This window comes from Alosa sapidissima, chromosome 2 (genome assembly GCF_018492685.1).
Source record: "Alosa sapidissima isolate fAloSap1 chromosome 2, fAloSap1.pri, whole genome shotgun sequence".
Taxonomy (NCBI): domain Eukaryota; kingdom Metazoa; phylum Chordata; class Actinopteri; order Clupeiformes; family Clupeidae; genus Alosa; species Alosa sapidissima.
In genome coordinates this window covers 31,425,667-31,451,337 of record NC_055958.1, presented here as the reverse complement: position 1 = coordinate 31,451,337, position 25,671 = coordinate 31,425,667, and the positions used below count along the sequence as shown (strand labels likewise).

The following is a 25,671-nucleotide window of genomic DNA, read 5'->3' as shown; positions in this document are numbered from 1 at the left end:
TTAAAGTTTAGGATAATACAAAACTGGCAATTCATGTATGTCACTGGTTGACTGTTTCTTTTAGCCATTTTCTTTATATCAAATCAGAATGCTTACACTCTTTTAAGACCTTATAATTATGGTCACTGAACATTGTGATCACCTCATAAAATCTGTAGCTTCAATGTACGCATATTTAATGAGATATTGCCTCATTTGCATATTGTGTTTTATTTTTTAGGCAAAGTGTAATACAAAAAGTATTTCTCTTAATATGAAGATTAATCTGGTAGAAATGTATGGGGATATCTATAAAGGGAAAAAAGTCCCATTCACCTGTAGTGTGATAGTGTCATCTGTTGTGGTCATTTTCAGGACTTTAGTCCCGGGTAGAGGTTTTGGCACACATCCCACGTTGTTCAATGGGGTCATATTAGTCTATAACAGTTGAGATATTCTCCGCTAAATGAAGTGCATACAAATCTTACCCAGGACCTCTACTATCTGGAGACATCCAGGCTCTGGACACCGTCAAGTAGGCTACCCCTTGCTGCAGCTTGCAGATCGGGGCTGGGCTTCTCGACACCGTTGAAGTGAAAGAGAACTAGGAAGTACCTCAGTACCTCATATAATTTCTAGAGGGCGATAAAGAGCTGTCAAGCAAGCACATGAGCACATGTGCCGCGTGGTCAGAGTGCATAGTTCATGACAACGACGGAAAGATGGTGGAAGGCAGCGAAATCCGCGTGGTTCGCTGTGGTGGAAGCAAAATAAACACAAGATCACCGATAATCACTATCGATTCAAGGTAGCGTCTGCGTCCATGTACATCTCTATTTTCAATGTTTCGGAAACTGTTTCTTTCACCTGTAGGTGGAAAAGCAACGTTGTTTACTATTTCAGTTAGCCGCTAACGTTAGCCATATGTCCAGCAATAACTTGAGAGATACCTGCTGGCTCTTACTGTACTGCGACCTTGTTCGTTACAGATATTGGTTTCTTATTAATGTTCTGATTAATATCTTATTATTATAGCATATAAAGGTGCAGGGGTTTAACGTGCTTTGACTGGGTAGAGCCTGTTGGCTTGTAGTCAGTGTTCATGAACAGATGCAATAAGCAGCTGCTAACAGAATGCGTCTCACATCGGTCTGTTTTGATATCCGCAGTCATCATTGAGTGTATATAAGATGATAGAGTTCAGCAAATAGTGACATGTTGCCGTAACGTTACTTATAAAATGGTTTCGTTAACTCAGGATCTTTAGTCATGCTGACTGAATAACCTATTGCTGTGTTTAACACAGTCGTGTACAGCAGTATCTTTCCTGAGTACTTAAATTAATATGAGGTTGTGTTGCAGGTTTCTACTATGTGTGTCGGGGGACCTAGTGAAAGTGTACAGCACCAAAACAAAAGAACTGGTGCGCGTTTTAGAGGGTCACACAAACCAAGTGACGGGGATCGCCCTCAATCCAGCCAACCATCTTCAGGTGTGTGTGTGTGTGTGTGTGTGTGTGTGCGCGCGCGCGCGCTAATGCGGATGGATTACTGAATGGGCCTAATGGGCCCAAAGGCTAAGGGCGCCCTGAACATAGACAGTAAAAGAAAGCCCAAGCTTCTGTGTGAAGTCGCTACTATGTTCTCTACCTCTGATATCTGAATTGAGCCACTTAGTCAAATAACACAAGTTCTGTTATATATGTCTTAATCATATACCATTGATTATGTTATTGAGTTATTCACCCCTGATATCTGAATGGAGCCCCTCAGTCAAATAGCACAGGTCACACTATGTATATGTTCTCTCAAAGGTGTTTTCCACCAACAGAAAACTGCCTCCATTCAGGATCACACTTGATATGTTGAACTGTCTGGTGCATTTCAATCAAAAATAAATCAAAGAATTGTTGTTTCTGAACCGAAGTGGGCATGTCATTCTACAGTTCAGTTAACAGGGTTCCCACGGGTTATGGAATTTCTGGAATATCATGGAATTTTAGAAAGTCTATTCCAGACAGAGAAAGTCGGGGAATTTGATCATTCTTGGGGAAAGTCATGGAATATCATGGAATTTTTGTTGTAGCAGTAAATTTAAAATGTACCTGCCAAAATATATTAACACAGATATATTTCCCCCACGGAATTGGTGTATATCTGGTTATTAGCTTTACTGCTTGTTTTGAGTAGTAGTGTTTAGCCCAACTTTGTTTATTCAGTGTCCATTTATTCATCTCCCACTCTAAAAAAGTAAAAGATTATTAAACGCTCTGCAGCTGCTCTGAAGTCTTTGGTCGGTATATTGTACCATTCATTATATAGTAGGTCATGGAATTTCATTTTTTTTGTCAGGGAAAAGTCACGGAATTTGACATTTGGCTTAGAGTGGGAACCCTAAGTTAGGCATGCAACACCCTAGATTGATGACTAATCCTTGGTTCTATTAAAAACTGGTGGAAATGAGGGCTGGTTCACAATAGAGTTCTTAAGAGAACCGGATCGAGAACCATTTCTGTGGTTGAAAAACACCTTCATTGTTTGCACACTCTTCTTGCAGGTCTATTCCTGTTCAGTAGATGGCACCATAATGCTGTGGGACTTCATGGATGGGATTCTGATTAAGGTTTGGGTTGTTATGAGGTTATTCAAGCCACATACGAAAATGTCAATGGTGTGAACCACTTTAACTTTTATGCCTGTTTTTCTGTGTCGGTTTTGTCTTTATTCTTATTCTTATGTTTTCCAGACATTTGTCGTCAGTTACCCAATATGTGCCCTGTATGTCTCCTCGAAACACCAAGGGGTCATTTTCTCAGTCATCCCCATAGCCTCTGGGAAAGGTATGTGTGCATGACTGTGAAAATATTAACATACTGCATGTATGCACTAGGACTGTAACTAACTATTATTTTCATTGTCGATTAATCTGTGGATTACATTCTTGACTAATCAATTAGTTGTTTGATTGATAAACATATAATGGTAAAAATAACTTTGATCAGTGTTATCCACTGATTTTTTTTGTCATCTTTACACACACACACACACACACACACACACACACACACACACACACAGAGTCTTTCCTACTCTGACCCTTACCCTGGTGTATGTCTCTCTCTCTTCCAGCAGAGTCTTTCCAGCTGGTGGCGGTGCATCTGCCGCGGGCTGTGGAGGTGGAGGTGGATGCCCCCGAGCTCAGTGCGGTCATCACAGACGTCAGTGCCAACCCCAGCGCCACTGCCTTTGGCAGAGAGGTATGCGTCAGACAGCGAGAGAGGACTAGCGTTAATACGTTAATCGCGATGCGATTAAGGACCAAGCATAACGCGTTATTTTTTTTTTTATCACATTAAGCGCGTTGATGCACCGTTTCTTGTCCTTAAACTACCACAGACACTTCCTAGTAGGCTTTTGCCTGCCTTCCTCCTGTAGTCATAAAGATAATAAACACCAACGCAGTTCGCAGGTCGGCTGGATGGGCGTTTTACTTAAAAACAAACAAAAAAAAACCCTTCCTTTCGACTCAGTCGACATGGAATTAAATATCACCGAAACACCTCAAGTTTAAGCTATAATCTACGACATGGCTTGGCAACAGGCGGCCAAATATTGCGCTTCAATATTGCGCTTTTGTGCCTCTGTTTGGAGCAGATAGGCAACATTGAAGGTGCAGCGTAGTGTAGCGTTCGTAGTGCGGTATGATAGGCGAGAATCACATCAGCCAGCGGCAGCGGCAAACGTAACGCAACGCTCAGACCATAAAGGCCCATTCACACCAAGAACGATAACGATAACTATAAATATCGTTCTCGTTAATATAAATGACAATGTTCACACATAAACTATAACGATAACGACATCAGAACCCATCGAATTTGAACCCGTCACATTCATTAACACAAGGAGAGACTTTGTTTATCGTTGTTCAGTGTGAACGATTTTATTGTTATGGTTATAGTTCCCTTTCGGTTGATTCACTCGGTACAACACAGATACTATGGGATATCACGCCCTTGCGTGGTCTGGCTGAAGACACCTCTATTCACGGCTGAAAGGCAAGACGCGTGGTGACGTGGGAGGCTCCGCCCTCACAGTATATAACCTAAGTCACCACCGTCGCTCCCCAGTTCAAGCTCTCTTCACCTCGCTTGGACACCTCTAGAATGACACCGCCTGTGCCTGTCTAGCTTGCTAGCTGGTTACGAAGTGTGTGTATAATAATAGCATTAGCATCTCTGAACGGTTTAACAGTCCATCAGTTCGGTTTGACAACAGCCTCTATTGGTGAGTCGGTGCTGCCGCGAGCTGGGCTGATCAGATGGAGGAGCTGAGCGAGATGGAGCTAGCTCGTTCTCCGGTCCACCAACGCGAGCCCCCTGGGGCTGACGACGACGGCTACCAGGGAGCGCCAATCAGCAGAATTCTTTTCCGCAAGGTGGTTAAAAAAAAACACAGACGCTTCCCTAAGGGGATGGGGAGCTATAGACCCTTTCAACAATAAAAACAAAAACAATGCTTGAACGTTCTATTTGGGCCCCAATCTACTTCCTCTGCATTAAGATAACATCTGGAATGTTAAAAAGGAAGTCTTGTGGGGCCAACTATGATGCTGATAATGGAACTCTCTTGAAAGGGTCTATATGCGAGGACAAGACAGTGAGGGGGGAGTGGTCTCTGAGTCAGAGCAGACTCCATATCAATTACCTGGAACTGTTGACAGTGCTTTTGGCCCTTAAACATTTCCTCCCAGCCCTGCAGGGCCATCATGTTTTGGTCAGAACAGACAACACAACAGTGGTGTCCTACATAAACAGACGGGGGGGGGGGACACATTCACTCCCACTGCTGGAGCTCTCCCGGTCTCTTCTCCTGTGGAGCCAAGAGCACCTGCAGTCTGTCCAGAGGAGGCCCGCTTGTGAGAGAGTGGCGGTTACACCCCAAAGTAGTGTCACGGATCTGGGATCGGTTTGGCAGGGCCGACGTCGATCTCATCGCATCCAAAGAAAGAAAACACGCATTGTCCCCTGTTCTTTTCAACGCGAGACTCCAGCGCCCCCCCCTCGGGGTGGACACGCTGGCACACAGTTGGCCGACCGGCCTCCTTTACGCATTTCCCCCACTGGAGTTAATTATGCCCACCTTGGAGAGAGTGCGTCGGGACAGGTTGTCTCTGATCCTGGTGGTCCCCTGTTGGCCAGCGAAGCCATGGCATGCAGAGATAATCAGCCTCATGGTAGAGGAACCTCCTGTCACAGGCAGGGGGGGGAGATACTTCATCCCTGACTAGAGCTGTGGCCCCTACAGGCCTACCGGCTGAACGGTCTAGTTTAGTGGCCAGGGGCGTGCCCTCTGATGTCATTACCACTATCCAGAGCGCAAGAGCTTCATCCACAAGAAATGTATATTCTTACAAGTGGCATGCGTTTGAGCACTGGTGTCATGCTAAAGGTCTGGTGCCTTTTCAGTGTTCTATCGTGGATGTATTGACATACCTGCAGGTACTTTTTGATCAAGGGCTATCCTTCTCAACTTTAAAAGTTTACCTGTCTGCAATTTCTTCTTGCCACGTTGGTTTTGAGGGCGTGTCACCGGGGGCACACCCGCTAGCTATCCGTTTTATGAAGGGGGTACGGCGCCTGAGACCATTCACTAGATCATCAGTGCCGTCATGGGACCTCCCTGTCGTTCTCGAGGCCTTATGTAGTTCCCTGTTTGAACCTTTGGACTCTGTGGACATCAAGTTTTTATCTTACAAGACTGCGTTCCTGCTGGCTTTGGCTTCAGCAAAGCGTGTCTCAGATATTCATGCTCTTTCGGTGCACCCCCTCCTGTACTCAGTTTTCACCTGATGGCACTAAGGTTTGTCTATACCCCAACGCGGCTTATGTTCCCAAGGTTTTGCCTAGGTCATATCAGTCTATGGCGATTGAGCTATCTGCCTTTTCAGCTCCTCCGTTTACCTCAGAGGAACAAGAAAGACTAAATTTGTTATGCCCAGTGCTGGCATTGCGGGTATACATAACTCGTACACAAGGGTTTCGGCGATGTGACCAGCTCTTTGTCTGCTTTGCTAATCCAGTGCAGGGCAAGGCACTGTCTAAACAGCGTTTATCTCACTGGATTGTGCAGGCCATTACACTGGCGTATGACGCCAAGGGCCTTTTTCTGCCTGAGGGGTTGCGTGCCCACTCAACTAGAGGTATGGCAACTTCATGGGCAGTGTTTAAGGGACTGTCTGTAGAGCAGGTTTGCTCTGCAGCATCGTGGGCTTCCCCACATACTTTTATACGCTACTACCGCCTGGACGTTGTGGCCCCTTCAGTGGCCTCCTCAGTCCTTTCTTCTGCAGCTGGGCGTTGAGATTGCCTTAGGCCTAGGCTGTGCGGGGCGTGTATATAGGTCCCATAGTATCTGTGTTGTACCGAGTGAATCGACCGAAAGGGAACGTTAGGTTATGCATATAACTACTGTTCCCTGAGGTAGAGGAACGAGGTACAACACTAGGTTGCCCCGCTCAGCTTCAGTTGCTCAGTGAAGAGCGCTGGGTTGAACTGGGGAGCGACGGTGGTGAGGTTATATACTGTGAGGGCAGGGCCTCCCACGTCACCACGCGTCTTGCCTTTCAGCCGTGAATAGAGGTGTCTTCAGCCAGACCACGCGAGGGCGTGAGATCCCATAGTATCTGTGTTGTACCTCGTTACTCTCCTTCAGGGAACAGTAGTTATATGCATAACCTAACGTTATCATTATCGTTATCGGTGTGAATAGGCCTTAATACGTTTTAACACAAACGGTTTGTCAATTGAATACGCTCGCGTTGCGCTTTTGAAAGCTGAATCAAGTTCAACGATCGGCTTGTTCAACGCTAGCGTTACGCCAGCGTTGCCACTGTTCCGCTGCCGAACCATAGAGAACAATAGGATGCCGCTTGCCGCTGGCTAATGTGATCCCCGCCATATTCTTTTCAAACAGCATATCAGATTCACAGGCTTTGCATTTGTGAAACCCGGTAAGATGAATGCAAAATTTTCTTTTGCCCAGCTACTTTTAACTCCTGTTAATATTTTGTGTAGGAAAACAACAAACATTGTAACATTGTCAGGAGATGGGTCAACCAATAGCATTTATTTCAGTTTATTCAGCTATATTTCTGAAGACATTGTGGTGCCTCAAGGCTTGCTGCACTTCTTCTGAAATTTGATTTGAAATAATCAAGTATGTCAAAGTTAATTCATAAAGTAACTTTCTTCGACTTCATTTGATTCCCAATCAAGATACACTGCTAGTAATTGCTTTACATTGTTAATATGGACTTCTGGAGCACCAGCACAAAATGTAGGTGCACCCAATTTTTTATCGCACCCCCTTTAACGCCATAATTTCAAGGTCACCTTTTTTATTGCTCTCCATATACATTCTGTGTCTGAGCTGTTGTCAGAGCATGGACCGGGAATGACCGTATTGATTTTATTTGAGCCCCCCACCACCTTGACACCATCAGTAATATTGAAGACTGTGTGATTATTCACATCAGTGTCGATCCTAGTCTCTGCTCGATCCTCCACACACATATGTAAATGAAAATGAATTCATATTTTGGAATTCATAAACTTTATATATTTAGTTAATCTATCATATTTTACGATCGGCATAATTACTAATAGTTAAAAATATTTAGTAATTTGAATACTTCATATTGATTTTTTTAAAATATTACAGTTGTCTTTAATGTCATTACAGTTGTGCTGTGTAGGTCTAATTGAGTGCCTGTCACTTTAAGAAGAACATGGAAGTAATTAGCCAGTGTTTCCCCTACAATGTATTCAGCAGCGGCGTGGCGCAGTTCCTGGAATTCAATCGCCACTGCAAAAAAGTTGCCTAATTAAAAAAAAATAAAAAATAAAAAATATGCAAGTGAACTTAAGGAACAGCTGCCGTTCGTTCAGGGGCCGTATTCACAAAGAATTTTAAGGCTAAAAGTAGCTCCTAAGTGGTGAATTTAGGAGCAACTCCTAAAAATAATGGGCGTGTCACTCCTAACTTTAGGACTCCTAATTTTTTTTCACTAAAAGTAATTCACGAAGCATTTTAGACCTAAAAGTAGCACCTAAGTCTGGGACAGCTTAAAAGAAGTCGAGAGGACTCCTAACTCACTAAGACCTATTCACAAACAGCTTTTTGTGGCATTTCACGTTGTGATGTTTTGAAATGCGTAGCCTATGCGGCAACAGGAGCTTCCAATCGCGAGGGAACAATTTTGCATTCATAAAAGGGATGCAATAACGCCACCAACAACCAAAACTACTCATTGTTAACATGTAAATTAATTGTAACGTTTCATTGTGAATCAAATTAAAATGTTCTCCTCTTTGCAAACGTAGGCATATGTGACAGATTAATTTAATAATGTTGCAAAGATACTGCATCAGTCCGTAGGGCTGTGTTTCATTAGGCTACTACTGTAGGCTATTTGTTTTGCCTTACTCTTATTCATTTAGGCTAGGCCTTTTTATTCAGTTATTCATCATCTTCCGTCCTTCGAACTACTTGTGTAGCGCACGCATTCTCAGACCTGTCACCTGTCACTCATCATCGTAAAGGAGGTGTTTGGAATCATTCCCGCGTTACAATCATCAGCCTATCAAGGTGGTCACTTCAGTCAAGCTCGTGCATGAGTAATGACGTCATCCATAGCAACGAAGACTCACTCTTAGTTTAGGAGTTGTCATTTTTCCTTACTAAGAGTAGGTCTGAAAGGCTTTGTGAATAACTTTTAAGAGAAAACTCCTAGCTAAAATCTTTTAGTGCGATTTAGGAGTACTCTTAGTGGTAAGATAAAAGGCTTTGTGAATACGGCCCCAGGTTTGATGTCAACAAATAATAGTAGGCTAACGTTGAAGGCGCAGTTAGGGATTCCAAAGGAGATCACGTTGTTTGTGTTTATGTTTAAGTTTATTAGCAGATGCAATTTTGTGGGGGAAAAAACAGCCTACATTATGTTAACCAAGGTACCAAATTAAACACGCCAGCAAGGTAGCTCGCCCCTACCTTCAGTAGACTATTCCCAGATGAATTCCACGCATTGTTTTGTTTTTGTTTGTTATACAGTCAATGCTTTCAAGCCCTGTGTTGCTAACATACCTAGGCTGTGAAACTAAGGTCTAGCCTATTGGTGGGTTAATTGAATTTGAGTAATAGGATACGCAACCATTTACATCTGGAGATGCTTTGTAATTCCTGTAGAGCTCACCAAAATCATAGAAATGATACAAGACACTTATCTCCTATAATCAAAGATAGATTTTCTTTGAGTTGTTAGGCTTTTGAACATTTATTTTACCAAATGACATGGAAAACATAATTCCATTTCATCCACATATCCTTATGCACGATGCACAACAACGCTACTACTAAGTTAGCTTAAAACCGTGAGAATCAAGCAAGCCTCACTGGCCGTCACGGCCTTAAAGTGACAGACACTCAGTTCGACCTGCACAGCACCAATACAGTGTAATGACATGAAAGAGAAGTCTATATAGTTTATACAGTGCTGTGCAAAAGTTAAGACACCCATGCTAAAATTGACCAAAAGGTGGAATAAAAAATCTTATCTTTTGGAAATTGATCTTAATGCCTTAATTTAAAAAAGAGAGGAAAAATCAAACTTTAAGGACATCAATTATTTTTTAATGCATCATGTAAGGTAAATAAATACATTTTATTATATAAATAAATGTCTTAACAGCACTGTACATTCTAAATAGTAATAGTTTGTACAGTGGCCTGTGATTAAGCTTTATTTTTTTGTAATGAATTGTAAATAATTTTCTGTTGTGCCATTTCATTTTTGTTTCATTTCAATTTCTAATAATAATGCAAGTAATAATTACTAATAATGTAAATGAAAAAGGTGCAAGAAAAACATGAATAATGTCAACAGCACCGCTGCTGGAAAAATTTCTAGGGGAAACACTGAATTAGCTTTCATTCTCACAGTTTTTGGCTATGAAAATAGTTGCGCCTCGTCCAAGGATATATGGATGCAATTCATTATGTTTTCTATGTCATTAAATAAAATAAATGTTCAAATTACGAACAAGTCAAACAAAATATTTCTGGGATCATAGAAGAGATAACCAAATTGTTTGCACTCTAGAGCCCTGTTATTATTGGGGGGGGGGGGGGGGGGGAGTTGTGTGTGTTTTTGTTACTGTATTATTATTATTATTTCTATGGATGGGATTTCCCTAGTGTCATTTCTTGAGTTTTTGTCCTAAAGCACACCCCATGTGATGAACATCACTTCTGTTGATGTTCAAACAAAACAGAGAGCTAGCTCGCTACACCCTCCCCCTTCCTCCCGTGCAATTTAAAAACTCTCCTAAACGCTTTGAGTGGGTTGCCAACCCTTGTTGGTAGCAATTGTTTTTGTGTACAGATCTCAAAGCCTAGGTGCCTACAGAGACACGTTTTTTTGACGGCCTGCTTATGGGGCAGGCAGATAGCGGATTGTTAGGAAAGATTAGATGAATGTGGTCATTTATGTTTGGTCCTTTTTTGGGCCTGAAATACGCAGATACAACCTTTAATGCATTATGCGTGCATCAGTGTTATCGGTTTGAAATGTGTGCAGAACACAGAGTGTTTGCTGACAGAATGCTCTCGTTTCAGGGGGAATACCTGGCCTCAGCAAAGGGGCTGCAGCTCAGTGTATATTTTTTCCGAAAGCAGAAGACATACAGGTTGGTTTTTGCACACGCACAGGCACATACACACAAAGAGAGACGCACACACCACTTAGTTTTCAACAAAATGACCGAGATTAGATAATAGTTGTCTGATTTCATTCATTTTTTTGCAGTATGCAAATGCATACTATTTTAAAAAGCGATTTGCCTTCAGACTTGAACCCAATAGCCTACATGCGTTGTCCTCAATAATAGAGGAGTTGTTTCTTGACATGTCCGAGCATGCCCAAAAAACTGTCGGTGTGGTTAGGGCCTGCGTTGCCTTTAAATAGATGGTTGTCCAGCTTCCAAGTACTTATCAGGAGCATCTTTGTTTTTCAGCTGTGGGACTTGCTGGCTCATTGTTGAGACTAAAAACTGTTAATGTCCCAACCTCTCCCTATGCAGGTTCCTTCTGACGGCCTCGGACAAGAAGGGGGCCAAGAATGGATTCTCCTGTGTGGCCTGCCATCCCAAGGAGGACTGCATCGCCACAGGGCATGAGGACGGCAAGATACGACTGTGGTGAGTGGTTTTAGGAACTGAGGCCTTCTCACCTTATCATTAGACCTTTGTTATTACACTTCAGTCATTTACTCAGTAATACTAATGGAATGCATATCTGTGAGATTTGGTGCCCATTTCAATCTCTCTAGTTGAATTGTTCAGTGCAGTCTGTATTTTCAACAATGATGATATTTTGCTTCGGTTAAAAAACAGTATTTTAACGGGTAAATTAAAATAGTTATTGAACTTGAGTGGTATTTTGGATGTATAAGGCCAATTTCCCAAACCATGCTCTTCTGCATACTCTGAACATCTTATGACTGGTAATCGGAACAAAAAGCACAACAAGCTGATCCACGTGTTAGCATTTTTCGCTCTGCTTAATTTTGTCGTGTTTTGTGGTGTTGTTGAGATTGCAGAACTGGCCTCCACGGCTTTCAGTGTCAGGTCATGTGATGGTTAAAGGAGAATTCCGGTGTGATATTGACCTAAAGTGTGTTGAAACATGATACCGAGTGTGAACGTATGTCTCATAGCTCATCTCGGCTTGTCCCCTGCACTCCGAAATCTGGCACTAGTTAGCCGATGCTACCAACAGGTTTTCAAAGGGGCTGCCTCAGGCATCGGCCAAAAATAATTCTGTGGAAATGCATGGATTCCAGTTGCTGAAATGTCAGGGCCCTCTGAAATTCTACCAATGAAGTGTAGAGCTACTTTGAGCCTCGTAAATGGTGTAAAACAGTGATTTATTTGCATGGCTAGGCCGATGCCCAAAGCCCCCCCTTTTGACAACCTGTTGGTAGCATCGCCTAACTAGCGCTAGATTTCGGAGTGTAGGGGACAAGCCGAGATGAGCTATGAGACATACGTTCACACTTGGTATCATGTTTCAACACACTTTAGGTCAATATCACACCTGAATTCTCCTTTTAATAGAGATCTTTACAGGCAAAAGAACATTTGCTGCAAAGGAAGTAAACATCTATGATCCCTGTCCTAAATTTCTGAAGTGTTCAAAAATGTTGTATACCCTCAGGAGAAACTTCAACCACAGGAAGGAGTACACATACACAACAATCCACTGGCATCACAACATTGTTAACACCCTGTGCTTCACCCCAGAGGGTAATCCCATCTCCTTGTGAATATTTAGTAGTAAACCACTCATGCTGCTATTGCATGGTGCATTTCAGGAAAGTTCTCTTCCGATTTTTTTCCCTGCCTGACTTGCACAGGCTTTATACTAACTAAATGAAAACAATAACTGGAGGTTACGTTAGTATATAATGAATCATCTCTGTAGTAAATCAATAGTTAATATTAGTTTCCTCTTTTGTAATATTCCTCTGTTTTTCTCCAAAATGTTTGCGTCATTCTATATTTTGCACCCCCCCCCCCCCCCCCACCCCCGGATTGTTCCTTCCTCTCTTCACTTCCTTCCTTCTTTGTGGCCCCTGCGACCTGCAGGCACCAATTTGCTGAGTGGAGGGATTGAGTCTGTGCTGATCCAGTGGCAGTACGGGGACAACAAGAAGGCCATGCTGCCGCGCCTAGGGGGCGCCATCACGCATGTCTCCGCCTCTCCCGACGGCACTCTCTACTGCACCTGCCACTCGGACAACAGTACGCACCAGCACCACACAGACCTCCTGTGTCTGACATATTTAGCCTCCATGGGCTTTCATCAATCATGTTCTCTTTTTTAAATTTGCTGTCTATCTTTCTATCTCTTTTTTTTTTCCCTCTTCATTCACTCTCTCCCCTGTCCCCCTGCCCCTCTCTGTCTCACCCATCAGAGATAACGCTTATTCAGAGCAGCATCAAGGTGTGTGGCATCATCCAGGGCCTGGTCAAAGGTGAGTGTCATCATGAGCTCACATGATTCAGCTCTCCAGCTCAGCCACTCAGGTCACAGAGCCACTAAGGACAAACAGGAAACGTGGTCACAGAGAGCTCCTCTCTTTCAAAACCTTCTCGCTCTGTTCATTATCAGAAAGCTCCTGTCTCTCAATACCCTCGCTCACTGTACATTATCAGAGCCGATAACCCTTTTTCAAGATTATTTATTAGTTGAATTAGATATTTATGCAATTATAACCCAACAGAAAATGACAAAGCAAATGGACAAAACTGAAACATAAATTGAATTGAAATGGATTTCCTCTCAGGTGATGCTGTGCGCACGGACCTGCTTATCGATCCCCGCAGTAAGGCCCTGGTTCTCAATGGAAAGCCTGGTCACCTGCAGTTCTACAACCTCAAACATGACCGGCACCTCTACAATGTAAGCACACGCAGCACTGTAAAACATAATCCTATAAATGTGTCTTGTGAAACGCTACAGGGAGATGATCTCATGGTTGACCTTTGTAAACTGTTACGAGTTCACCAAGTTCATGAGCGCTCGTTAAAATATGACCGTTGTTTGGAGTGCATGACTTTTCACCAGTGCTAGTGTTCACCACAACCCATCATTGCCTCTTAGCATCTGTTGTGGTGTTTTTTTTTATCTCACAAAATATTTGTCTTGTGACTCAAAGTAAAGTATCCCTGTGAAAGCATGCCACATGCTTCAACATGTTTGTGTGGTCCTTTGTCAACTGGTTTGGTGTGTGTGTGTGTGTGTGTAGCTGGACATTGTGCAGCAGGAGTACATCTACGAGGAGGGACTGGACCAGTACGAAGTGGTGATGGCCGCGTTCGACAGCACGGGCTCCTGGTTGGCCACGGTGGAGGAGCGCGGTCTCAAACTAAGCACCCTGGAGTTCAGTCTGAAGCTCTGGGCCTACGATAAGACAACACAGAGGTATGGAGGCCTCACTGGCCCAAAATACCCCAACTCTCTCTGGTGTACTCGTATAACGGCATGTAAAAGATACTGTTTCCAGGGAAGTGTTACAGGAGCTGCTTATCTCAAAAATATGTTACCCTGTAACCTAGTCCACTCTAACTCCCTTATAGGAGACAAGAAAGAAACATATGGAACACCCCCCCCCCCAAGCAAGCTTCATATGCATGATCTACTTCCCCATAAAGGTCAGCTGCATGCATGTGCAGTTTCTCACCTCGTGATGTGTGACCACCCCCTTCTTCCTTGTTGTCTTCTGCCCTCTCCAGCTTTTCCCTGAACACCACTGTGAGCGCCGCCCACGATGACCGGATTAGGTCCATGGGCTTCTGCCCCGGTAACGAGACCACCATGCTGGTGACCACCTCCAAGGACGGACACTTCAAAGCCTGGTTGCTCGGGGCTGACGTGGACACGGAGAGTAAGTCCAGCTTGCTGCCATCCCCCCCCCCCCCCCCCCCCCCCCACAGCCCACAAATCCCCCTGCACTGCCAGGAGCCCATAGTTATATAAGGCTGTGTCTGGCCTGCAGTGGCTTGTTTTCGTCCCTACGGCAACGTCCACTTTTGTAGCACCTTTAGAAGTGTAGTCAAGAGTCAAGCCATTGAGTCAAGAAGTCCAACAAAAATATATCTCAAGCACTAGTTCCTGAAGGATGAAATGAATTGCTGTATGAAAGACCACACCAGTCTTCGTTGCATAGAGTACAAACCTTTAATTTTAATATCTCATTACAGTTTTTTGTGATTGCTTAAGCACATTTTTTGTAACTGGCTTTTTTTTGCAAAACTCTACACACAAATAGGAAAACCTTTCACCCAATCAGCAAAACATTGTAGTTCTCTTGCAAAAGCTAACACACCTTGCTTAACTCTTCACGCTTTTGTAAAAATGGTGTTTTCGTATCAAACAGTAAACACAAGCCATCACAATAGTAAGCACACAATGTGCCAACTACACACTGATGGTATGAATAAAACATCTGGCTTTTGCTTTCTCTGTGCACAAGGTAGACTATGTCAGTTTGAGGTCATACTTTTGTTATAGTTCTGTAAACATACAGGGATCCAAACTTCAAGTATTGGTGTTTTATTTATACACATCAAAACAAACACAAGTGTGTTTTTCCAAGTCAAAACACAAAATGGCAATTTCACTGAGACAAAACATCATTTTACATCGGGTCGTCTCAAAAGTTCGTCTACATCACATGCAATGTCCTAGCCCAAGGCACCGGGGAAAATATATATTCTGGAATGCCGTATCCAGGCCTGACATGACAATATCCCCACTGTTTTTTTTGCCCGTAAAAGGGCTATTTCTTTCTCTTCTTACCCTTCCTCTTCCCCCTCCTCGTCCTCTTGCTCCTCCTTGTCCTCTTCCTCTAACTCCACCTCCTTGTCCTTGTTATCCTCTCTCTCTCACTTCTTCACCTCCGCGTCTTCTTCCTCCTCTTCTTCACCTCCACGCCCTATTCTTTGGCCTCCTCTAATTCCTACTCTTCTCACTCTTCCTGCTCCCTCCATTGTACCCATTGTACATTACTTGTGGCTTATTTATAGTGCTTAGGCTGATTGCAAAGTGAAGTAATTATCTAAAACAGTTTTCACATGAGAAAGTGTGCCAGAGAGTTGGCAAAATAGTAAAAATAATAGCCATACATGTGTATAGATTTGCTAGGAGTGTGTTGATCATTTGGAAATTGAGTGTAAAGCATGAGTTGTGTTTACAGTTCCGCAAAAAGAGAGCTGTGCAGTGAATTGTGCCTACAGTTGTGCAAAGTGTGTGTTACAAAATTGCAAACTGAGTGTAAAGCAGTGTTTGTGCTTTTAGTTTTGCGATTATTAATAGTTTTAGAAATTGTGCTATAAGAATCACAGTTGTGTTGAAGCATTCAGAAAAAAACTGTAATATAAGATGGGGAAGGGGCGCTGTCTTGCTATTAGTTTTTCACATTTCTTTCCTGACTCCCTTTTCTGGAATGTTCTACTTCCTTCTACCGCAGAAGATAGCGACTCCGCATCCTGGTCATGTGACTTTGTGGGCAGCTACCACGGCCTGCTGCCCACACGCTGCAGCTTCTCAGCCGACGGCTCCCTGCTGGCCGTAAACTTCCGTGAAGTCATCACGCTGTGGAACCCTGAGACCTGGGAGCTCCTGTCCACCCTCTGCCTCCCCCCAGGGGACATCAGGTAAGATGGAGAAGAAGGGAAGAGCATCTGGCAGTGAAGTGGAAGCTAATTGTGCTATGCTAATCATGCTGCCGTGGCCTACTAGTTAGCGCTTCGGACCTGTAACCCCTCACTGCTCCCCGAGCGCCGCTGTTGATGCAGGCAGCTCACTGCGCCGGGATTAATGTGTGCTTCACCTCACTGTGTGTACTCTGTGTGCTGTGTGTGTTTCACTAATTCACGGATTGGGATAAATGCAGAGACCAAATTTCCCTCACGGGATCAAAAGAGTATATATACTTACTATATACTTACTTATACTGTTCTATGCTAACAGCCTCTTGTGAGTGTGAAGGCTAATGAGAGACAATTCCTTGTGGGCACTCTTAATAACAACATTAATGTTATTAAACTCTTAATAACAACAAACTATATTTTTATAAAACTGCATCAGCCCTCAAAAAGGGTAACAATATTTCATGAGCATACACAAGATATGACTTCAAAAAAAATCAGGGAAGTTTCCACTATGTTTGAACAATGGCCACCTCTCAAACTGGATTAAGTGTCTTACTGTATAAAGGCTCCAATCCATCCCTTACAGCAGAGTAGCATGGCATGGTACCAGCTTGTCTCTCCATAACCCAACTTGACCCCTCCGTTAGCAACGCCAGCAGAAAGTGGCCATTCATATACCGCCGTGCAAAGATACTGTTTATACTATATATTATACTATATATTATTTCTATTTATGTAACCAACACACATTTAATCTTATATCCATAGTAGCCATAGTACAAATCTTCCATACTAGAAAAAATGCTCTTATTTAATTCTTTTTTTATGAAACTGTGACCTTTTGAAAGGCACCTGCTTACTTCCTGGATATCTACAGATTACTCTCCACTCCTGGGAATAATTCCCCTTTTGTTTACTCGGACTGGCATGTGTGTTAATACTGGCTCTTACGGATATTAATAGCAGTTTGGCAGTGGGACAGAGCTGCTAATGTTGATCTGCTTCAGCGTATAAGTGAGGAGTATGAGGACAAGGAGCGCTTGCTGATAACCAGTCTTGTCCTCATCATCATCATCTTCATCTTCCTCTCCCTGCAGGGAGCTGTGCTTCGGGAACCAGAGCTGCTCAAAGTACCTGCTCAGCACCACCACCAAGAACATGCTCTGCTGCTGGAACCTTCTCACCTGCTCATGTAAGTGGCCTTCAACACACCTGTGTGAGTGCGAGTGTGTGTGCGAGTGTGTGTGCGAGTGTGTGTGTGAGTGTGTGTGTGTGTGTTGTGTGTGTGTGTGTGTGTTGTGTGCGCACTTGTGTATTGTATCTGTGCACACGTTCATTCTTGCCTCTGTGTGTTGATGCCTTGGTGTGTTCATGCATGCCTGTAAGGCTGTGTGTTGATGCCTTGGTGTGTTCATGCATGCCTGTAAGGCTGTGTGTTGATGCCTTGGTGTGTTCATGCATGCCTGTAAGGCTGTGTGTTGATGCCTTGGTGTGTTCATGCATGCCTGTAAGGCTGTGTGTGCTCATGTGCGTATATATATGTGTGGGTGCGCATGCATGTGTCTGCATGTTTGTGTGTGCTTTATGTCTGACTGTCTGTATTAAGTCTGTGAGCGTAGGCCCCCATTCCAGCATGCAGACTGAAGTAGTTTAGTAAAGGAGGCACTCTTTGTGCTCTCTGCTAGCGTAGTGGTGGCAGACATCTGTGATTCATTTTGTAGGATTGGGTTCTATGAAAGTGCTAATTGTGTGTGTGTGTGTGTGTGTGTGTGTGTGTGTGAGAGAGTGATTGGTTGTGGGATTGAAATCATGACTTGGATCTTTGTGTTCCTTGTATTCTCAGTGGAGTGGAGCACGTCGATGGATGTGGTGTTGCTCAAGCCTGACCCACTTTCTGAAAATGTGGTCGCCTTCTCCAAACAAGATGGTCACACTGACTGTGAGTTCCGATTAACTGACTGTGGCCAACGAACTTTCATGCCATTACATCCCTCTAGCACTTTTAAAGGTGCTCTAAACGATGCTGGGTCAGCAGGCGGTTGGTTAGGTGATGTTTGCAGTAACTGACCTAAAATGTTTTAGCCTAAAAAACGTGTGGCATCGCTTAGAGCACTTTTAAAAAAGAAAATAGAAACTTAAGAAAAATTAAAGATGTTCATTTAGTTTTACTCATTGTATATTATATCATAAAAACAGAATGTGATAAAATACTAGTGCTGTCAAACAATTAAATTTTTTAATCACGATTAATCGCTGAATTCCTATAGTTAATCATGATTAATCACATATTTTATCACATGATTAAAATTCTATTATTTTGTATTTCTTAACTTTCCAGGAGTCCATATTGACAATATAAAGCAATTATTGTGTATCTTGATTGGGATTCAAATTAAAGCAAAGCAAGTTAGCCTACTTTATTAACTTAACTTTAGACGTAGGTCTATTTGATTATTTCAAATCAAATTTCAAAAGATGTGCAGCAGGCCTTGAGGCAACACAATATAGGCCTATTCTTCAGAAATATAGCTGATATAAACTGAAATAAATGTTACCGCAGAAGTGCATGCACAAAATGTACACACATTATAAAGGCCATAACAAACAGAAAATACTATAAGTATAAATACTATAACTTATTCATACTATATTCATTATCTTTGAGTTCAGTTGAAAAGAATGGAATCTAATGTAAATGAATGTCGAAAGCAGAGTGCATGCACTCATGTCGGCATTGGTGTCCACAGCAATTTAAAACATCATTCAGCCGACTGCGGGAGTTCAGAACTGCGTTGGTGTTTATTATCTCCACGACTACAGGAGGAGGACTAGGAGGAAGTAAAGTTCTTAGAATATTTGTTGCTAGGAAGTGTCTGGCAGTTTGAGGACAAGAAACAGTGCATCAAAGCCACATAAAGCCAAAGAGTCAAAATAGTAGCAGCCAAAGAGGATTGTTGATAACAGAACAAGTGACGGGGGAAAAAATCTTTGGCGGCACACGATTAATGCGTCAGCCTACTACTCTTTGGCCGGCTCGTAAGCCCAACCAAGTGTGTGCATGCCTTTACGTAGTCTAGCCCAGTGGTTTTCAAAATGGGGGCCGGGGGCCGCGAGGGGGTGCCAGGGGGGCCTCAGCAAGTTGGAAGGAAAAATAAAAGCAACAAATAAATACATCTGAAAAATTTAAAATATACCTATTACTATGAGGTATATTATTTATCCCATGATAATGACTGGGAGTAATAGTAGAGTGATGGCTCTCATATAGCAGAAAGCCCCAAATACCATTTTTACACACTGTATGCTCCATCGCGAAGTGCTTGTGGCTAAAATAATTATTAGGATTAGCTTAATGTATTTTTACATTTGCCGTAGTATTGTCGATGGGTTTAATAACACATCAAGGGGGTCCTTGGCCAGAACCTAGTGGTATTTGGGGGGCCTTGTCGTGGAAAAGTTTGGGAACCCCTGGCCTAGCCTACCAACAGGGCATCATCATAAAGATGCATTTAATCTGCATCACGCCCCATTTTAGTGGAAAGTTAACATTATGTCATTGATTCCAATGGGAAAGACGGCTAGTAATCACATGTTGACGTTACATAACGTTAGTTATTAATTCACAGAACATTCAAAGCTACACTTACCATAATATCCCATGTTAAACGGTTAGCTTGCTAGCTATAGTTAACTGAGGAACTTTAGTATAACATAGCCAATTATCTCCTAGTTGTAGGAAATAGGCTACGTTCATATTACAAGTGATAGAATGAATGTGTGACTTATGTTTAGTTGATGTTATGACATGTAAAGTTAAGCTTGCCGAACTTAGTTATAGTCAGCCATGGGCAGTTTGACTGTGCCTACATTCATGACACTCCTGTTAGTAAACTGCAAGAGCAACAAATAGGAACATAAGGGTCATATTTATCCCATAAACACACAGATAACTCTTACACCAACCTTATTTTGTGCCTTTTATTCACGTTTGTTTCAAGATTTAGTAAGTATATAAGCCCTTTTCGCTCCCCACTTCGATGCAGCATAGGTTTCCATTATATCCAAACAGTCATCTATGATCTTTCCCCTAAAAGGGGCCGTGTACGTGCAGCACATACAACGTTCCATTCCATTCGTCAGTGCGTATTGTTTCCGGTTTATTGTTTAACGCGTTAAACTGACAGCACTATAAAATACACAAGTCTTGTAAACCCATATTTAGCAGGAAAAAGGACATAGACAACATATCAAATGTTGAAAATGAAAATGTTTACTATTTCATGGAAAATATATGATCATTTTGAATTTCATGTCTGCAACATGTTTCAAAATAAGTTGGGACAGGGAATGTTTACCATTGTGCTGCTTCACCTCTTCATTTAACAAAATTCTGTAAATGTTTATGAACTGAGGAAAGACCGGTTGCTACAGTTTTGAGAATGAAATGTTGTCCCATTCCTGCCCGATATAGGATTTCAGTTGCTCAACAGTATGAGGTATTCTTAATCATGTTTTTCATTCCATGATGCACCTAATTTGACAGGTCTGGACTGCAGACAGGCCATTTTAGCACCTGGACTCTTCCTCTATGGAGAAATACTGTTTAAATATGTGCAGAATTCATTTGGCATTGTTTTCCTGAAATATTCAAGGTCATCCCTGGAAAACATAGCCTGGATGTCAGTATATGTTGCTCAAAACCTGTATATATCATTCAGAATTGATTGTGCCTTGCCAGATGTGCAAGATGCCCATACTTTAGGCACTAATGCACCTCCACACCGTCATAGATGTTGGGTTTGGAACTGAGCACTAAAACAAGTTGGAAAGGTTGGATGCTTGGATAGGCCCTCTCATCTTTAACCCAGATGAGTCCATGATTTCCAAAAAGAATGGCAAATTTTGATTGGTCTAACCGCAGGACCTTTTTCCATGTAACCTCAGTTCATTTTAAACAAGCTTAGGCTCAGATAAGACAGTGGTATTTTCTGTATCATGTCTTAATACAATTATGGCTATTACAATTATGGCTGCAGTTTTTGAATTTAGTATCAAACTGTGCACATAGGCACATGTAATGATGCCACATGTAATGATACAATGACAGTTCTGGAAACGAGTCTGGTTTTGATACAGTGCCATCTGACGTCGAAAAGACCATGGCCATCCAATTTGTTTTGAAGTTAAGAAGCTTTAAAATGACATTTTCATCATTTGAGACCCTGCCTCTCTGGGATGCTCTTTTTCATACCCATGTGTTGCCAGTTACCCTAATTAGTTGTGAAACATTCCTCATTTTGTTTTCTTTATCATTACACAACTTTTCCAACATTTTGTTACCCCATCCCACTTTTTTTTTTTTTAAATATGTTTTTGGTATCAAATTCAAAATTAACATATATTTTCCATGAAATAGTCAAATTTGTCATTTTCAAAATTTGATATGTTGTCTGTGTCCTTTTCGCAACTTAATGAGTTGAAGAGATTTGCAGATTATTACATTCTGTTTTTATTCACACTTTACACAACGTCCCAACTTTTTCTGATTTGGGGTTGTAGTTTCCATATCCAAATCTGGTGGAAAGGTGCTGGGTCTGTGGTCTGCAGGCTTGGAATTTCACCATTCTGGGGGCAAGGCCACTTGGCCTTCAGTTGGGCATACATGTCAGGGCACCAAGGCCAAAGTTAATAAAAATGATCAAAAATACAAGTTGTATTTAGCCTATTCACTGCAGTAGACCTGCATCACTGTATGAAACATTAAAAAAACATGACATATTACATAGAACTGTAAATCTGATCATCTAATATTTACAGATATCTAGGCTATATTTAACATTTATTTTATATTTGGCCTGTTTTGAAATCATGTATTGAACAATTTAAGCACAGCTCAGCTTTAAGAAACTCAAATAGCCTAGAAAGATGCATGCTTAGCATTTTGTGATCATTAAGGCTACTTTCACAAACTCTTAGTCAGCTGTCCTTTGATTTACCGATATCTAGGCGATATTTGTAACATTTATTTTGTATTTGGCCCGTTATGAAATCATGTGGAACAATTTAAACACATTGTAAAACTTAAAGCCCAAATTTGGAGACATCCATGCATGTCGAAATTTACTGCAAATTCAAAACTGGTTTACTCTGGAACGGCTAACTGTACAGGGGACTGCTTTACACATTTGTGTTCGGTAAGGTCTGCTGTTTATTCTGATATATGGTTTGTCATGTGTTAAACGAAGGGTTTGTGGGTGAAGCGCAGTGAAGCTTCACTGTTTCAGCTGAAGTGAAGCTCCTAGATCAAGTCTCTTGAACTGATGTAAACCATTCACTTGGCCCCAGAAAGAGAACATGTTTTTTTACTCGATGTGTGTTGCAATCGCTCCTGATTGCCGTGTCTCCTGCCATCTCTCCCACAGTGTTTGTGTTCAAGCCCAGCGAGCCGCGGCCGCTTTTTACCCAGAAGGCCGTGTGCGTGGGGGAAGTCAGCCGCGCCATCTTTGTGCCACGGAGCGAGCTTCTGGACAGCTGTGAGGAGCGTTCCCAGTGGCTCAACCGCTCCCAGCTTTACTTCCTCACAGAGAACATGGTACACACACACACACACACACACACACACACATATGTGTACATATATATTTTAAAGTTAACCATTTTGTTTATTTAGAAATCCATAGCCTTGCCAACGTTGCCATTTTCCCATATAAATGTGTTTACATTGTTAATGGGGGTAGAGGTATTCCGACTTTCCTAACCTCTCTCCTTTTGACAATAGGACCTACTGACACTTTGCACCAAAACAGAGGAGGAGAGGATGGCCGCGATTAGTAAACAGGTTTGTGTCCCTTATTAACACCTTGTGAAGAGTCCCGATTTTCCTCCCGCGTGTTTACCTCCGACCTTCTTTTTTCGTGTTTCAGCTCGTTGCCGATAAGAGCGTCGCCGTGACGCCCTTCTATCTGTTGCTAGGTAAGCACAGGCGACAGCAGGAGCAGCAGGACAAGCTGGACGACTCCCCCCATGGCAGACAAGCAGAGAGGCCCGCGCTGCCCCAGGGCTCAGTGGCCATCAAAGAGGTTTGTCATTCTCTGTAGCTGACATCAATCCGCAAGGACAGCCAGAATGTGGTGATGTGGTGCTCGGTTTCATGTGTCGGAGGTCAAAAGTTTTTTTTCCCATTGGGCGGTCCAGTTTTCCTGTGCCGTCTATGTGGTTGTGTAATGACCTAGTGCACTCCCACTCCTGAGTATAGACCCTTTCAACAATAAAAACAAAAACAATGCTTGAACGTTCTATTTGGGCCCCAATCTACTTCCTCTGCATTAAGATAACATATGGAATGTTAAAAAGGAAGTCTTGTGGGGCCAACTATGATGCTGATAATGGAACTCTCTTGAAAGGTCCATAAACATGTAGAGTAAGTGAGAGAGCAGATTACGGGTGTGATTCACATACTGATGGAAATGGATACCTAGTAAAATAGTTAGGGTCATATCTTGGCGTCCTTTGTCTCAGACTTGGCAATGTGTTAAATTGTGACTTTCAGATTGCTGCTGTAGTGTTTTCTGCTGTGGTATTCCAGTATTCCAGGATTTCGTGGTTTTGTTTGTGAGTTGCTCTGACGTGTGTGTGTGTGTGTGTGTGTGTGTGTGTTTTGTTTCTCACTCCTCTCAGCTGTTGCACACACCAGCACATGTGTTGCCCTCGGCGTCGTTCCTGTGCTCCATGTTTGTGGGCTCTCTGCTTACATCTACAACAGACAACAAGTAAGAAGAGCTCACGCATTTACCCTTCTGCGGTGGGACGTAAAGTTCACTTGCCAATTTGTTTGTTCTCATAATCATGAGTTTGTTACACAAGACATGCTGTTCTGTGCTTTATGCATTTTGATGTCATATCTTCCCATATCCAAGTTTCTGTCATGTGACACGGAACATTTTTTTCCAATATTTGCCGAGTCATTGTTGGATTGCACTGCACTCCCTGTACTTCTCCACTCCCCCCTCACTCCTGTCTCACTTTTCTCACAGAAACACAGCGGACCAACCTCCAGATGAGGAAATGGACAGTGAGAAGGAGGAAGAGGACTCTGAGGGGGAGGAGGGCACTCATGACGGCCAGGTTGACCCAAGCAACCTTCAAGGTTCCGTAGTGGACCGCATGCCCAGACTGTCCAAGACCCAGGAGAGGCAATTGCGGAGTGTCAGGAAAACAGACTACAGCTGGCTCAGCAGCCTAGCGGACGCCTAGGCCAGCCCCAAACATGACTCAGCAGACTGAACTCTCTCCACTTTTTTTTAGTTGATTTTTTTTGTTGTTGTTGTTGGTCACATTCATCGGTCTCCCACGTGCTTGGAAACGATTTAAGCAGATTTTCTGTTTAAATAATGTAACAGGGTGGTGAAATAAGCCCTTGAATGTGTGGCTTTTGAAAAGCATAATGTAAAATACAAGTGTGCTCTTCAAAGACGGACTGACAAAGAACACCTGTGAATGACGTTAAGCAAACATCCATTTCTTTGGCTGGGGCACCTTCGGCCTCCAGATCAAGCTTACGCCATTCATCCCTCTGGACTTCTGGAGGTTTTTTTTTTTTATAAAATAAGTTTTTATATTGGTGAAGTCTTGCATGACTTGAGACCCTGTAAGTGTCTAAGAGCTTATCCTTTCATGAAATTGAACACTGTACACAGCCACGTTTGGTCTGTTTGCTTTGTGTAAAGAAGCCGCACCACCCATTTCTGATCTCAGCATTTTTTCATCTTTGCACACCACACTGTAGGTTCAAGGTCCCTTTTTTACGATGCTCTAAGTGTATGAAATATCTGTTACTATACCTGTGCCATCGGGTTCATCTGTAAACAGCAATGATCTCTGGATTGAAAATTGAACAGTGGAAACTAGGTAATTCGCACCTTTTTATGTTCCCTCAATGGATGATTAGGTTTGTTTTTGCCTTGTCCTAATATAAACCTAGATAAGAACAGGAATAGGATGTAAACAACCTTCAACAATAACCGCTACCGTTCCCCAATACACATGTTTACCTATCCTTTGGAATACGGAGATTAACTTGGCCTGCCCTAGAGGTTGACTGCAATCCAACATCCTTATGAGATGAAAGATAGATAGATAGATAGATAGATAGATAGATAGATAGATAGATACTTTATTGATTCCCAGGGGAAATTCAAGGTCTCAGCAGCATACATACAACACAAACACATTCTTTAACAGCAGAAAGAGTAATTCAAGTATATAATATAAAAACACAACTAAGCAGTAAGGACAGTAGAAGATAAAGAATATGCTAAATATACTAAAATACAAATTATACTAACACTTAATACAATATATAAAAATATACTAAAATACAAATTATACTAACACTTAATCTAGAAGTAACTTAACACTTT

General features: G+C 42.4%; 1 protein-coding gene across 2 annotated transcripts; it reads left to right on the top strand.

Annotated features, from left to right (window-relative positions):
• Window positions 1–653: 653 nt before the first annotated feature.
• Window positions 654–24,993, top strand: wdr75 (WD repeat domain 75). Of its 2 annotated transcripts, none has more exons than XM_042084407.1 (21): window positions 654–787; window positions 1,342–1,471; window positions 2,536–2,601; window positions 2,725–2,818; window positions 3,111–3,235; window positions 10,653–10,723; window positions 11,117–11,233; window positions 12,252–12,340; window positions 12,683–12,838; window positions 13,012–13,071; window positions 13,384–13,499; window positions 13,846–14,021; window positions 14,333–14,484; window positions 16,069–16,255; window positions 17,350–17,444; window positions 18,096–18,191; window positions 22,675–22,844; window positions 23,031–23,090; window positions 23,176–23,331; window positions 23,930–24,021; window positions 24,286–24,993. In XM_042084407.1, exons 1-21 carry the CDS (start codon window positions 702–704, stop codon window positions 24,503–24,505), a joined length of 2,514 nt encoding a protein of 837 aa, XP_041940341.1. In that variant the 5' UTR covers window positions 654–701; the 3' UTR covers window positions 24,506–24,993. The 2 variants fall into 2 exon arrangements, with proteins under 2 accessions (XP_041940341.1, XP_041940340.1); XM_042084406.1 differs by having other exon boundaries at window positions 3,108–3,235.
• The last annotated feature ends 678 nt before the right edge of the window (window positions 24,994–25,671 follow it).